General features: G+C 41.2%; 1 protein-coding gene across 1 annotated transcript in view; it reads right to left on the bottom strand.

Annotated features, from left to right (window-relative positions):
* MX1 (MX dynamin-like GTPase 1) overlaps positions 1 to 15,627 on the bottom strand; it is an 18,584-nt gene extending 2,957 nt beyond the window's left edge. The window contains exons 1-12 of the mRNA XM_010290569.1: positions 15,400 to 15,627; positions 12,696 to 12,888; positions 11,610 to 11,747; positions 10,186 to 10,340; positions 8,415 to 8,553; positions 7,713 to 7,911; positions 6,872 to 6,950; positions 5,744 to 5,866; positions 4,971 to 5,112; positions 2,564 to 2,722; positions 1,638 to 1,714; positions 6 to 142 (exon numbers count right to left, since the gene is read on the bottom strand). Coding sequence (XP_010288871.1) covers positions 6 to 142; positions 1,638 to 1,714; positions 2,564 to 2,722; positions 4,971 to 5,112; positions 5,744 to 5,866; positions 6,872 to 6,950; positions 7,713 to 7,911; positions 8,415 to 8,553; positions 10,186 to 10,340; positions 11,610 to 11,747; positions 12,696 to 12,888; positions 15,400 to 15,627 — 1,769 coding nt within the window. The remainder of the gene's footprint in view (positions 1 to 5; positions 143 to 1,637; positions 1,715 to 2,563; positions 2,723 to 4,970; positions 5,113 to 5,743; positions 5,867 to 6,871; positions 6,951 to 7,712; positions 7,912 to 8,414; positions 8,554 to 10,185; positions 10,341 to 11,609; positions 11,748 to 12,695; positions 12,889 to 15,399) is intronic.
* Positions 15,628 to 16,174: the final 547 nt, after the last annotated feature.

Genomic DNA, 16,174 nt, shown 5'->3' on the forward strand with positions numbered 1-16,174 from the left:
TAGTTTCTTCTGCCTTAACAGAGTTTAAATCGTTAATGTAAAGGTCATCCTGGCAGTATACAATTCTCTCCATTTTAAACTGGGTCCGGATAAGGCTTTCAGCCTTTGCTGCTTGTTTCTCTCTAATGTCTTCAATTCTGGTCTAGGAAAGAAAAGAACAACAAATTCTCAGACATTTGCTTCCTTTGCAAAGGTGCCGGTGCTTAGCAGCGTCCCCAGGGAACAGCAAGGTGGGCACAGTGTTCAACAGCCCTTGCTGCAGCACTGCCTAATCCCAGACCGGCTCTTGGGAACAGGGACTTATGCTTTAGATTCTGGTTCCTCTGTTGTGAAAGAGCAGGAAAATGTGGCGGTTTTGTCTCCTCCTTAAAGACGAGTGGGATCGGTCAAAACCTGGTGTTTGGACCCCGAAGGAAAACGCAAAATTGATAGGAACAAGCAGCAATGGCCAGACATGGGTTCAGCCTGCAGCCTGCCCTCGGTTTTGTCATGCATTTTGTTTGCGTCTCCCTCTTGCAGGAGGCAGTGACAGCAGGCGCTGACGTGCACTCCATTGCCCCTCCTCCCTTCTCAAAACCCGCAGTCTCCGATCTGTTGTCAGCAAACCAACCCTGTCTAATCCCTCACTGTCTGGCGCTTTTATTGCAGTAATCTGATGCTTTCTGGCCTTTTTGATACTTTCACCTAAAAGTCTGTGGGGGCAGCCAAGTTCCCTCAGTCATCCTCAGACTCTCTCAAATTGCTTTCCTAGCATCCCTAACAAGGCATCCCATCTTTTTTTCTCATCTTTAGTGTCTATCAGAACTTCCTCCCTCTCCATTCCTCTCACCACGTTATGCCTAAAGACCCTCCCTAAACTCCTCTGTGTTTGGCTGAAATAGCTTATTTGCTTGCTGTCTGGCTGGCCTGTGAGCTCAGTCGGGTTTGGCCATCCAAGTCAAATAGCAAACCATCTATTTCACTCACATTTGCCTTTGAGTTTCCTTTGTAAGCTGTACCCTGTGAGTGGACCCTGCTTCCTGGCTGTCAGCATTGCTTCTCATGTCTTCCTCAAAGCTCTTTCTGAGGAAAGGCCTTCAATGATATCCATATCATTTAACTCCACCCCAAAACATGCAATCCCCAAATTGTGAACAGTCATCTTCTAACACTTTCAGAGTTGAATAATTTTTGACTTTGCTGCTGCTGCTCCCTTTTTTCAAAGATAAGATTCCTGCACTGGCTAATACCCTGGCTGTCTTTCAGAGGAGAAAGCACTGTTTAGTGCTCTGAGGCTACCTACAAGCTTACAAATCATTGCAGGGCTTAAATTTGAAATTAATTATAAACTCTTCAAGGCATCAGGTTTTCTTTGCATTGTGTAGTATGCATCAAGAATGTGACCAGAATGAATGACGAAAGTATGTTTTAGGTCTTGTCAAAGTTGTACCGAAAGGCTAAATGCACTTCATTAGTGCCATTATAAACATGCTATCATTTTCAAGCTCTTCCTTATTTTATAAAAACTGTAGGCCAGCAAGAAATTCCATGCTTACATAAGGGTAATGCAACGGGATAGGCACTGTAAGCATGGCTGCATTTACAAATGCCATTCTGTCTAGCTCTTGTCTTATCTTAGGTTATAGGTAGCGTCTCACCTTAGTAGCTCTGTTTAGATTGTGAAAATTAGCAAAATGCCTTTTAGTGAGTTCCATAAATTTCTCTTCAACCAGTCCTAAGGGAAGAACAGACAGACAAAATGAAGTCAGGTAAGCAAGTGAGGTTTTTAAGCTATTGTTAATACGAGACTTGGGAAAACTACTGATTTTCTGTATTCATCCAGAAATTGCTGAGCAGCTGTACTGATGCCCTATGCATTTATGACTAGTACAAACAAGTAGGAATTTAGATTTCTAGATCCAAGAGTGTGAGCCATTAAAGACCTCCTGTAACCACTTAACACCTGAGAGATTGAATATCACTGAGTTCTTTGATAAAGTAATTTCTGTGCTTACAGCTGTGTCTGACCATATGTACCATTGCTTGGCCATCTAAGCACATCTGTGTATCACCTCCTGAGTGCCCCCCACCGAGGAATAAGGGCTAGTGCTTTTAGTACAGAGCCTTCTGAAGCAAGGAGAGAGGATCATGACGTACTTTTTCCTTGGGTGCTTTTTACTGGATGAACTATGTACCCTTTTCCCCAACCCCAGCAGTCACTGTATAATACACACACATACAACCTCATGTAAAGAATTGGCAATGAAGCTGAGTTCCTAGTTCGGGTTTGTGAATGCCACTCCCTGGGCTTGGGAATGCCAAGCTGCTTGGCTGGCACCAGGTTCTTCTACTATACCAGCCGCTGGGAAAAGTATTAACAAATGCTGGAGACCAGGTGTAGAGATTGGAGGCTCTAGGGAAGAAGCAAGCCCCCAGGTTGAATCAGATTTGCTTCCCCACTCCAAAGTCTCCTGGCTGGAGCTCTGGCTCCAGCAGTGAGAATGTCAGCTTACCCTGGAAAAAAAAAATTGTCAGGCACACCCATGTGTACACTCAACAGCATCGTGTGGCCTGCGAGACATACCGATCACGTTGTTCAGTATCTGAACAGCTGGCTCCTCCAGTACTATGATTTGCTCTTTTATAATATCTTCAAATGTCCTGTAATTGGCAAAGCCTGGGAACTCCCGTCCACGATACTGGTCTTCATATTTCCACACTTTACTGGGTACATTTTCTTTAACTGTAATATTAGAATAACATTGCTTTACTACTGAATCACTCAATTTATAAATTTCAGATTTAAGAAGGAAGTCTATTTCTCCTCTTTTAAATGCTCTTCAGAAGAACAACTACTGAGACGAGCCTTCAAGCAATACTGTTATTACAGAACTGAGCTAACGCACAGTATCGCTCAGTGAATGAGCCATCTCACACACTGGATCAAGCATCTAACTGACAGAAAGCAATCCAGAAATTATGATGGGGCTCAAAAATACCTGTTGTTCTTGGAATTTCTACCCTCACAGAAGTGGCCATTACCAGTCACTTCTGAAGTTTAAAAAACTCCTAACAAAACAAAACCACAAACTCTCTAAACAGTCTTATTCTAGGGAATTTACTGTTGGCTAGCTATTTTTATTTAAGATATCACAGTCAATATTTCTTTGTTGACATTATAAAAATTTGCCATCTTAAATGAGGTCTATCCTTTTGAATCTAAGTGTTTTGAATTGGTTTATATATTCAGGCAAAGATGTATTTCTAAGTGTTTTGAAAGGTTTTGATATTGCCCTGTTTTGGAGTCAAATCTGTGAATTATGAATCAAGTGCACATGTGGAAGTAGAAGTCAAGACATGAATGCATTCAGTTCTAACAGTCAGATAAATGAGTACATGGTTGGATAATAAAAAAAAAAAAAAAAGAAAAAGACAGAAGTAGATGTGGAGTATCCAGTTTGGAGTCTGAAAACGTACCTGTACAGTTAAGGTAGTATAAAGCTGTAACATGGCCACAAGAACATCTATCAGCTTTGCAACAGAAAGTTCAAGGCTTCAATTATCCAAAGGATCTGCTATTTTTAATACTTTAATTCACCATAAGAAAGCTGCAGTTAAACAGAATCATCTGACATGAAATGATGTACCTTCAGAAATCCCAGCGGTGGCTGATAACAATGCATTTAATTGAGGAAGGGCTCACTAGAGCTACCCCTAGTTTTCAAGCAATGTAAGTGAACTTACTCTTGCTGCACGTGTAAATATTTCACCTGAGCATATGTACTCATGATTTTCAGGCGGCGTATTGTCAGCAAGAGCTGTGCTGTTGTAAGAGCTGCTGAGTGCTGCTACCCTGATCCTATTGTGAGGTTGTAAGTATTAGTTTAAATCAATGCAGGTAACCTGGAAGTGCCCAGAGGATTCCCCACTGTGGTTCAGCTGCCAGCATCTTCTGCAACTCAGTTGCTCTTTGTCCTCTGAGGAAGCTGCATCCTTCTGCTAGTGCTTTCTGTTGCTGTTGCTACCTCTATTTCTTCATGCCTTCACTGTTTTACTCTTTTATTCCTCTCCATAAAATCATGTTGATTGGCTTGGTACTTCATGGATGGGGCATAAGAGACACTGACATACACCTATGTCTGTCTGTCTGTCTCTCTTTGCATATATGCATATGTACACATATATTTGTCTCTGGCTGATGGCACCTTTGCAGCCTATTTGTACCTAACATTTTAGTGTCACTAGTGATGCTGACATAGATAGATGTGCATCAAAGACTAAAAGAACTTGTTTCAAGACCTACTGCTTGACTGGCAGCTGGTGCTATTTCATCTCCAAGAGCAGATGACAGGGTTTCAGAAAGATGTGAAAAAGATGATGCAAAAGATGTTGAGCGTACAGCAGAGTTCATCCTGCGCGTATTACCCTATGCCTCAATTTAGAACTGAGTTCAGTTACGCAATTGGCAAGATGGGTGATGCACAGAAAGGGGTACTATTTATGAGGTTCGTTGTTTCAGACTCAAAATTGCTTTCTCCAGACCTTAAACCAGAGGTAAAGTAGAACAAAAAAGACCAAAATTCTGAAACGTTATTATTAATAATAAATTATATAATTTAAGTATATAATAATAATAAAAAATAAAGTAAAAATAATTAGTATTGGTGTTGATTTTGGTGCTGTTATTTAGAAGAATGTTTCAGAGAATAACCAACCAGTTCTGCACCAGCATCCACAGTCTTGATTTTATTGCTTTGCTGGGAGAAGAAAGACATCCACTTGGTCCCTTTGTAATGACAGCATTTGACGCAAGCTGGGTCTTTGTCCCCAAGGACCAAATCATAACTTGCCTAACACTACAACAGACGAATGCTCCTAGTATCATGTTTTTCACTTTCTTGAAAACAACCTGTTGATGATGCTCTGTCTTGATTTAAAAACCAGAGAATGGAATCTCAGGTCAATTGCAAATGATGGTTTTCTGCGCTTACCCTTTGCAGCACACTCTAGGAGAATCACTTCCCATGTTCGAAACTCTCTGCGGATTTTTGTAAACAGTCTGATTTCACTTCCAAACAACTGTTCCTCTCCACGCATTGTCTGAGAGATGTCTTGATTAAAGAGTTTGATCAACTGTAATGAATTAAAGAACAAGCAAGCAATGTAGTAGTTTCATTTCTTCAGACTAACTTTCATATATTAAGTAAATCTGCAGTCATTTTATGTTAAAGCAGGGACATAGTTAATTGAAAACATCCCTTCCTTACATCTTTTATGCTTTTAGCTCCTGTTTTGTTTTGGGGTTTGTTGGATTTGTTTGTTTTTTTTTTTTCCAAAACCAGCACAGATAGAGGAGAGCAAACTTGATACTTGACTTGCAAACCATATTTTGATATCAAAAATGCATTTGACCTTATGAGTGCTGCTCAAATAACCCTTCAAAATGTTGGGCAGACAGGAATGTAGGCTCTCTGAGATGCTTGATTTTGACCAATAAATTGAGTTGTTGTTCAGTTCTCTTGTCACATAATCACAGGAAAAAAATTGCTACAGGAGGCCACGAGTTCCTGTGGTCCATTATTTTTGCAGGTATGATGTATTCCTACCAGAGGTTTGTCTATGTTACTCTCAAAATATTTCAGTGACAGATACCACAAGCTTCCGGATGGTCCATGCCAATGGCTTGCTAACTTTAGGTGCTTTCTTTTTCTCCCACATTTACTACCTTGCTCTGCTCCGTGACCAAACCGATATTGATACTTACATCTGTGAGGAAAATCAGCTTCTCGGACTCGTTTCTAGGTGTGCCTCTTGTATACTTTTGTAGATCATGTAACGATTTTTGCAGCACCTCACGTATTTGGTTCTCTAGTGTTGGCAGAGTTTTCTGGGGGGTAGACAGTAAAGAAGGGCATTTAGGTAGGTTGAACATGTCTGGATTTGGAAGGAAAACAAAATCCCTCTAAGAGTAACCTACACCTGCACATGATCTTTGCTGCTCTTAGGAGTCCAAGAGCTTGCTGTCCTTGCCTCCTATGTGCCATAGTGGGATAGCATGGAAGTGCAAATACGGCCTTCATTAAGAGAAGGCAGGGGGCTAGGATGTCCCTGAGAAATTGAGCTTGACCTCACTGTGGGGCAGGCAGAGTACCTGCAGTCTAGGGCAACATTTCATTTACAGTGAGCCAAAAACTATGTCCTCACAGGTTGCACCAGGGAGGTCGTGATGCAGCGAATGTATCGATCCCTCCATTCCTGACAAATACCTGACTGAACACGGCTGTTTAATTTGCTTATTTTATGTAATATGGGTTACATAAATACATATTTATTTCTCCTTCAGGACTGAATTTAGAGGTTCCCTGTATTTTAGCATTTTCCCTTAATGGAATAAGATATATTACTTACAGATATATGTATATAAAATTAAAATATATACAGATATACATATATAAAATCAAAATTATATTATGGTAATATAATAAAACAATTAGATCTTACTTGAGATTTTGAAGACATTTTCAGTTAAATAGAAATTACTGTGTTTTAGTAAGCTCATAACAGTAACTTGTCACCCAGCCGATCAACACAAACAAAAAGAAATATCATGGATGCCATTGAAAAAGCAGGACTTATGAATCACAAGTAGATGAAATGATTTGCCTATTGTCAATCTTCAGCTTAAAGGCAAATCTGAGGATAGAGCATGAGTTTCTTTAACTCTCAATTCAATTTGTTCACAGATTGCCAGATTGGAAGATAATTAAGTAGTATCTATGCATGTAAAGATGCAATCCAGTTGCAATCAATTGCAATACAAGGTTGAAGGGCTGAACTTCTTTTTAGATAGCAACTGATACAAACAGCTTCGTATGGCACCCCTGTTACTTACAATAATATGTCTCACAAGTTCATTTGTGAGCTTCTCTGCCAGATGAGGGATAGTAGCCCTTCCTTCTTCCATAAGAACGCTGCAAAAGAGGAAAAGGTGGTTTTGGACAGACTGCGTGTGCAGGGCAAGGAGGCAGCACTGGTGATCTGCTCTGTTTTCACTAGTTCTACCACACAAATTGAGTAAAGAAGGGACACTTTGGGGAGTGCTAGTACAGATGTGGCAGCAGCCCAGGACTCTCCGGGCACCACGGTTTTTATGCAAGAGTTGTCTGGCAGCTACTGCTACTGGCTAAGCAAAGGAAAACAGAGAAGAATCTGCAAATAGCAAATTCTAACAGCTGATTAATGTGCTGCTGTATTATTTCTGCATGTGTGAAGTACACTGATTCAAAACTCCTTTTCACCTGCCATTCTCTGTATTATGATTGATTTGCTGCTGAGTCATCTTCTGGGGAAATCTGTGCCCTCAGCACAGGCAGTATCCTTTCTCATGCTGAGTTTCACCGTGTTTTCCAGTGAATAGAAATACTTCAGTGCTTGACTTGAAGTGCTCAGATGCTTAACTTGAATTCTTTGGGACTATTCTGAACTTCTGAAGTTCATTGCACTTCTCCCAGTGTTGAGGAGAGATGTGTATTGAACTTGCATCTAAAATACATTTCAAAAGCTTATTTGACATGTAAAATCCTTCTGGCTTACTGGAATGCAACACAGGCAATAAGAAGTAGCAAGAATAAGTAATACCTGTTTGTAACCCTAATTTAAATTTCAGCAAGTCAATAGGAAGCTTTGAAGTGACTTTAATACATTTTTAATTAGGTCCTTTCTGAAAGAAGTACCTGAAATGTTTGTGAGTCTCAAAGAATTTTCTCTCCTGCTCGATTGCAGCGGCCAAGGCCAGTTTGTTGTGGATGTCCTGCTGCCCACGACACTTCACGATCATGTAACCTTTCTTGAGGGGGATGACCAGGTTTCGTACTATGTTAATGACAGACTGTTCTGTTCCTCTGTCCACTAGGTCAGGTTTTGTGAGGATCCCTGTGAAGTTACCCAAAGAGAAAGTTAGTTGAGAGCAGAAGTTAAAATTGGGAGAGGTGCAGTAGGACACCCAGACACCAGAATGGGAACGCTCTGTACTGTGTTTTATAAAGCAACTTCTCTTCATTTTATTTTCTCTCTCTCAGAAAGCTCTCAGCTCCTGGGCTTTGCACTGTAAAACTTGCTTTACAGTTGGCCTCCCACCACGCCTTTTGCCTTGCAAAACTTTTTTGACCGGCAGCAACAAAGCTTTCCTGACATTAACTCTTGAGATTTTCAATTTCCAATTATTCATAACATGAATGCCAGCAAGACTCGAAATTGAGGGATTCTTAGAGACACTGGATCATCTCAAGCTTTGTAAATAGTTTATTTAGGCTGGTTTTGTTTTTCTTCCTTCTTCTAGTAGTTAGTTTCACAGATCTGGCATGGAATACAGAACATCAGACCTTCATGGAAAAAAAAGATTTGCACTTCAACTTGTACCTTAAAAATTGCCTCACCTAATGTCCTTTCTCCACTGGGATCCACCTCTTGAGCCATTTTCAGTGCTTCTGTTGTGGCAATATCCACATTACATGGCACCACTACCAAATTGAGTGTCTCTTTGCAGCAAATAATTTTTTTAAGTAGTATTTTGATCTGCAATGCAATACAGCAGTAATGAAGTCAGTGAAATCAGATGCTTGCATGTAGGATGTGATCATTTCTAGCAATATAAGCCACTGTCTGATTACATTAAATGTTACATATACTGAGGATAGTATTACATGTTAAAGGATGGCATGGAAATGGGTCAGCAGAAGAATTCAGCCTCTTTTCCTATGTCAAGATTAATCCAAACATCTAGCATGAATGAGACCAGACTGTTACTATGACTGTCCTGAAAACTATGTAAAGTTTAACCTCTCGTGCATATGATCTTTCATTATGGAAATATTGAAGATATTTCGTAAATAATCACAGGTAAGAAAAATGAGTTCTGATGTCTAGGTGCACACTTACAGAAAGAAAGCAAACTAGATTATGCTGATAAAGCTCAAATTTGTGTCTCTGAAAGGAGTCTTCATCTTATATTTCAGTGGTGTATTTGTGAAAAAAACCCAAAACATCAAGTCGCACATGACATCTAGTTGGAGCTGTTTCTATGTTTCAATACCAAACTAAAACAGTTTCTCATCATTTGTGATGTATTGGAAAAGGTTCATGAAGCTCTATTGTGCTTATACCAAAGTTAACTCTTTTTTTGTCTGAGTTTTGCTAAAGGTGTCTCTTTTCTACTTCCCATCCATTCCAATTTCTGACATGCTACAATGATACAGCCTCCATCTCTGAAGCATGCAGGCAGCTGGAGACGATGGAAATGTGTGGATCATGTCACACCTGCCGCTTTCTTCTGAATACAATAGAAAGATTACTATCTACTTGCGGAATTAAATTACTCTTCTCCCAGAGAGTAAAGCCCAGACAATCCAATCTTGTCTTATTTTTGTTGATACGTCCAGTTTAGTTTGGGCTACTCTTATTCCAAGTTTCTATTTAAAGGTATTTTAGGAGAAACAATACACCCAGCTCCTGCACATCACCCTCACAGCTGGCCTTGTCCAACTAGAGTTTTATTTGCATTCCCCAGCATTTCTTCTAAAAGAAACTGGAGGAAGAATAGAGATCCCCTCCACTTTAACGCACATTCTGTTTACTTCAAAAAGGATTTGCTGGTATCCCTTAAGGGATGAGAAAAACCAGGATGGGCCTGATTCTGATGTGCTCTCTAAGTAAGCAATGACAGAGCAACAAACCTGTAAGACAACCCATTTGCCACCTTGCTTCAGAAGAGCTTACAAGAACTCAGATCTATTCACCTTTGCCAAATACATCCGCAGAGGTGGTAAAACTTAACTCATTTTGGGATGCATCTATCTTCCAAACTATGGTCTAGCCAAGGAACATGGGAGCAGCACTGTGTGCAGGGTCCATATGGCTGGGTTATTCCATGCTGTCATGGGTAGGCTGTGTCAAGGCACCTGAGATGTCTCCTTCACAGCTAGCGTGAGCAGCTCCCTCCCGCATGACAGGACAGACGGGAGATCTAGGACCTCACTGTTCCTATCAGCAATTCCTTGCCTGAAAAATAGGCCTGTTTGTTTGCGTAGTTCTGTTGCTGGCTCAGAAGCGCAGCATGATAACTCCAGGGTCCTACAGCAAAGGCTTGCGTATAAGGTGGGTTGCAGAAGTGACCCTGTGAACAGGTTGGCATATGAGACTGAGTTTTACCTGGTCCCCAATGTCTATTGGCTGATCCCCCACGGCCACTCTGGCAATTCCAGGAAGATCAATTAGTGTCAGATCTGGGACATCTGGAGACCGAATTTCTAGGGAAATTAGTTCGCCACTAATGGCACCTCTGGTACCAGCCACATCATCCTGGGCTGCAAGGAGAGAAGAACAAGACAATGAATACAAGCTTCAAACAATGCACCAAAGCAAAGCTGAACACAATGACTTTGAAAAGTACCTACTACCACCTAAGTTTCTTTTAGGCTTGGCTTTTTTCAGATCCAACCACACACATCAATGCATTTATTCAAAAATCTAAGGAAATTATTATGCAATATGTGGATACGTGGACTCCCTTTGGAATGTGAACTATAATATTTTACAGAGCATATACTTAATGAACTATCATATATGCAGACAAAATAAATGTAAATAAACTACAACAAAAGTGAACAGATAAAATACTGGACAGTTGTAGAAATGCTTCCTCAATATCAAGACACTTTGTAGGGCATTAATTAATCCTTGGCTGCCTTAAAAGATAAATAGGTGTTATTCTATAGTCTTCACATTTTGATAGAGAGATTGAGAGATCAAGTAATTTGTCCCAGATAATATAAGGCAATAATGCTTGAACTGTGAACAACACAGAGAAGCAAGGAAACCCTGTAGTCATTCTCATGAGAGATTTTAAGTTCTGTAATTAGCTTAATCAATTCATACCTCTTGCCTTGCCTGTTCTGGAAGGATACATTGAAAATATCCAAATAATATATTGCAAAGCTAATGAAAAAAACATTAGGACAAACAACAATGTTGCACAGCTGTGCTAGTCAAGGAAATAAGGACAATCCAACTTTCACATTTAGGGCAAGTGCTTTCTGCCCTTTGGGTAAGAAAAACGTTTCCTTACACAGCATGAAATGTCATAAAAGTAAAGCTGTGACATGGGAAGGGCAATGATTGAGACTGTGGTCACACTAGCAGGCAGAAGCTCTCTATGGCCTCCACTCTGCATTCTTGCAATTTTCTCCAAGATCCTAAGATTTCCAGCCACAGACACCTCAAGCATTCTCTGAGTTTTTGAATGGATGACAGGACTATTTAGAGCTTTGCATGTTTACAATTTGACAGACAACCTCCTCAAACGTGGCAGACAGCATCCAGCTGAGGACACTGCCTGAGCTTTTATAGGACATCATGGATCATCTTCATCACTAAAGTAGTAAGTGGTACAAGTCTCTTGAGAGAGTTATATTACGCTACCCCACCTTCTTCTGCTGTGAATTCAGCTCTTGGCGTTACTTGTGGCTACAATCACTGTGTTAGTCTGCGGACTGCTGCTCAGACTAAGAAAAGGGGATAAAGAATTCAGAGGAAATGGAGCAAGCCAAATTAGAGGGGAATATGTTACAGCTCACCTTGTCTTATTGCTTTCTCCACGTCACAGGCATTCTGGAGCTCTATGCTGATGTTGCGGTAACAAATTTTCCCTTTCCATGCCTGGGTGGCAGGTATTCTTTTCAGTTTGAGTTCCAAGGGACATCGAGTAACAATACCTGCAGCAGTTCCAAAGACAGAGGTAACTCTCTCAGCAGTTGTTATGCATGACAGACAGCCATGGACTGTGTGGCTTACACAGTGTTGCCTAAAACTTTGCACAGAGACACAGAAATGTTCCAAGAGACATTGCCAAAGGGCTCTCATCCAACCATTCCCACTGAGAGTAGGACTGTCACTGGCACTAGACGAGGTCAGCCGTGGCTCTGTCCAGCCATGTCTTGTCTTGCAAACCTCCAAGGATGGAGATTCACACCTCTCTGGGTGACCTGTTTCAGACTGCTCTATGAAAAAAATGTCTTCCTCAAGTCCAGCCTAAAAGACTAGATGGTATTGTCAACTCTTACAGAACTTGCAGAACTTATATGTGTGTGCATACACACACACACAGAGCCGGAAAGCAAATCTTCCTGAGCTGCAAAGCCTTCCAACAATCTTCTCATACTTGACTTAACACCCAAGGCACATGATTGTAAGTAAAGATCTTAGTACATTTTTATGTCCCCAGAAAAGGTATCTATAAGAAAATCTTGTTGAAAAAACCCAAACCAACCCCAGAAGCAAATTTCAAAACTAGTCTTCCATGTGAAACTGATACTCTGCTGCACTACTCTTTGCTGTGAAATGCACAGGGTCAGCTGATGTTATTTTTCAGTCTGTCCACGGTTTGGAGCAAATAGGCTACACTACACTCCTCTTACTCTTGGTGTCTTGACCACCCAGAACATGTGCCTTGTTGGAGTTGCCCTACAGTGCTCCACCTGCACATCCATTTCTTCTACTGGAAACCAGATCTAAGAAGGCCCCTGGTGTCTCACAATTTAGATACAGTCTCAGTCATAGATTTATCCAATCCTAGACCAAAAAAAGAAAAAAAAAAGAAAAAAAATCCCTTCCACCTCATCAAAGTGAAATTCAGATGAAAACCTGAGAAGGCTAATTCTTACCGTTGCCCCTAGGAAGAGCAATACCAGACAGGGCTTCTAGGACGGAGCTTTTCCCAGAGCTCTGGTCTCCGATCACTGCGATTGCGGGCAAAGACAGGTCTTTTTCTATTCCGAGAGCTCTTAGGCTGTCGATTAGATCAATGCAGGGTCGGATCTTTTCCTCATATTTGTTGTACAAGGTATGTTCTACTGCCTGTTAGAGTTAAACTTACAATGAATTTTGCATAATTTTAAAATAAGTTGTGTCCACAATAAAAAACTTTTTATGCATCTTTTCCAGTTCATCATTCTCTACTAAACCGTATGTACTGGCATCAAGCTGTACTTCATATCACTGTGCATCCTTGCACCTCCATGTTATAAACAGGTGTCTATACAGCAAAATCAGTTCAGGTTGGCTCAATGACCATCCTTAGTAAAAATACCAAACTTTGAAAGTTATCCTGAGAAGGTAAAGAGTAAAAGCAGACCTCATTACTAAGTGTGATTTGTTAATTTATCTTTTTATAACAACTGCCATTTTCTTCCACTCATCTGCAGATACACTGAAGTATGTGTAATCAAACGAAGACTAGTCCCAGTAATAAGAGAATTTAGTACAGAATAGCTTATTAAATCTTGGTTTGAAGATTTTGTTTGTGTGCAGACACCACAGAATCAAAGAATCACAGAATCGTTAAGGTTGGAAAGGACCTTTAAGACCATCAAGTCCAACCATCAACCCAACACCGCCATGCCCACTATACCATGTCCCAAAGTGCCACGTCCACACATTTTTTGAATACTTCCAGTGATGGTGACTCCACCACCTCCCTGGGCAGCCTGTTCCAATGCTTGACCACTTTCTTGGTAAAGAAATTTTTCCTAATACCCAATCTAAACCTCCCCTGGCACAATTTGAGGCAATTTCCTCTTGTTTTATCGCTAGTTACTTGGGAGAAGAGACCAACACCCACCTCACCACAACCCCCTTTCAGGTAGTTGTAGAGAGCAATAAGGTCTCCCCTCAGCTTCCTCTTCTCCAGACTGAACAACCCCAGTTCCCTCAGCCGCTCTTCGTTAAGACTTGTGCTCCAGACCCCTCACCAGCTTCGTTGCCCTTCTCTGGACACACTCAAGCACCTCATATGTCCTTCTTGTAATGAGGGACCCAAAACTGAACACTGTATTTCAGGTGTGGTGTCACCAGTGCCGAGTACAGGGGCACAATCACTTCCCTACTCCTGCTGGCCACACTATTTCTGATACCAGCCAGGACGCTATTGGCCTTCTTGGCCACCTGGGCACACTGCCGGCTCATATTCAGCCAGCTGTCAACCAGCACCCCGAGGTCCTTTTCCACTGGGCAGCTCTCCAGCCACTCCTCCCCAAGCCTGTAGCGTTGCATGGGGTTGTTGTGACCCAAGTGCAGGACCCGGCACTTGGCCTTATTAAACCTCATACAGTTGACCTCCACCCATCAATCCAGCCTGTCCAGATCCCTCTGCAGAGCCCTCCTGCCCTCCAGCAGATCAACACTCCCACCCAACTTGGTGTCATCTGCAAACTTACTGAGGGAGCACTCGATTCCCTCATCCAGATCATCGATAAAGATATTGAACAAGACCGGCCCCAAAACCAAGCCCTGGGGAACACCGCTTGTGACCAAAAGCATTCTGCTTTATCAGCCTTAAGAGGTGGCTAAAATCTTTTAGATTATCATGGCTCTTCTTTCTTTGCATTATTTTAGGCTAGGGTAAGGGATGAATACAAGTGATTTGTTTTAAATGACTGATTATTGTCATTTTTTGGTTTTGATACATATGTCAGATATTAACACAGGCTCTTAATTTTCATGAAAACAAACCAAATAATTTCCAGCCCTTTACAAAACTGTCCCACCTGCTGTTAAATATGCCCAGCTAAACTGTGTAAAGATCAGCTTGGTCTCTTCCTCTCTCCACATTCCAATCTGACTGCTGCTTTTAGAAATGCAATTTTGAGAACACCAATATTTTACAGACCCTAACAGCCCAGGTACATTCATACTTGATCTTTTGAAAAGAAAAACTGCAGTTTCCCACCCTCACCTTTGCCTAAGAAAACTACCTCTGAAAATATGTCTATCAATCAGACATAATCAAACAGAGCAGATTTTTCTTTCAAGATGGGAAAGACAACACACATTACTGGAGGCAGGTATTTTAAAACTTCATTGGTAACCCCTCCCCACTATCTTCATTACAATGTTTGCTAGTTAGTAAATCCTAACCATTCTCAAGGAACTTCATTAACTATGACAGAGACTTGAAAACAATCTGTTTTCAGTGGCAAAGATCCAACACAGGTTATTATTGACCTTTCTTTGTATTTCTGTTGAAGGTAGCAGAGCCTCAAGTAAAAAATATCTCAGATTTTAGGATTTTTGTTCAACATTTGCTAATTGTTACCAATGAAAGAGAGAGATATACATTGCACATTAAATTGGCTGCTAGGCTGCTACCATCCTATTTTTTACACCTGCATTTTTTATGCCTGCAGATTAATTGCAGATACCTATCTTCCTAGTTAGACAAATAACTGCTTGGGCCTGATCCCAAAAGTACTCCTCTGCTTAGACCTCACAAGTGCAAATTGCCCAAAGAGACAAACGAATTAATTTTGGGGCACAAAGTGAAACACAGGAGTGGGGAGGATCTATGCCCTCTTCTGGTATCTGCCTTACCTTGTCTTGTTCTTCATAATACTGTTTCTTCAACTCCTGCTTAAAGTTAGGCTTTCTCTCAATCATGTTCTCCGACGTCAGAATATCTTCATCTTCTAATTCAGGTGGGAGAGGTACTGCAAAAGCTTCTAAAGGTGGTTGTAAGGAAGGTGATGCAAAACCACCTTTCTTCAAGGCAAATTTGGTTCTTTCAGAAAGTTGTTTGGATGTTACACTCTTATTATCCATGGCCTGCTGATTTTTTGGCCTACTGTGCAGGCTGTCCATAAGTGCTTCACTAAGTAGTGATTACTGTCTGGTCTAACCACTGTTCCGTACAGCTTCTGAAATCAAACATGGGACACTGAGTGACTCCAGCTTGCAACAGTGATCACAGCAGAGGAAATCAAACACCACTTTTATTTACTGATTCAAACCTTCAGTAGATATTAAGTGCCACAGCTCTTTTAAAATCACTAAAATTGCTCTCCAAAGGATAGAGTTGAAACACTTCTCCCTACTTCTCTTATGTTTTCTTTGCCACAGAGTAAGCAAGTATTTGGGGGGGGGGGGGGGGGTTACACCAGTTTTTGTAAAAAGGCAGTTTTCCTCAATGAAATATTTTGCTGAAAGACGTTTTGAGAAGCTGTCAGTATGCAGCTGCTGGGCACGGTTGCAGAGAGTGTGTGAATGCTTAACTTCAGTCAGCTGGGGTCAGGAGTACAGGGATGTACGGCTGCACAAGGAGGGTCTACATGGGTGGGTCACTGGCCGTGAGGGCAGGACACACCAAGCC

This window comes from Phaethon lepturus, unplaced genomic scaffold, assembly GCF_000687285.1.
Source record: "Phaethon lepturus isolate BGI_N335 unplaced genomic scaffold, ASM68728v1 scaffold39337, whole genome shotgun sequence".
Taxonomy (NCBI): Eukaryota; Metazoa; Chordata; class Aves; order Phaethontiformes; family Phaethontidae; genus Phaethon; species Phaethon lepturus.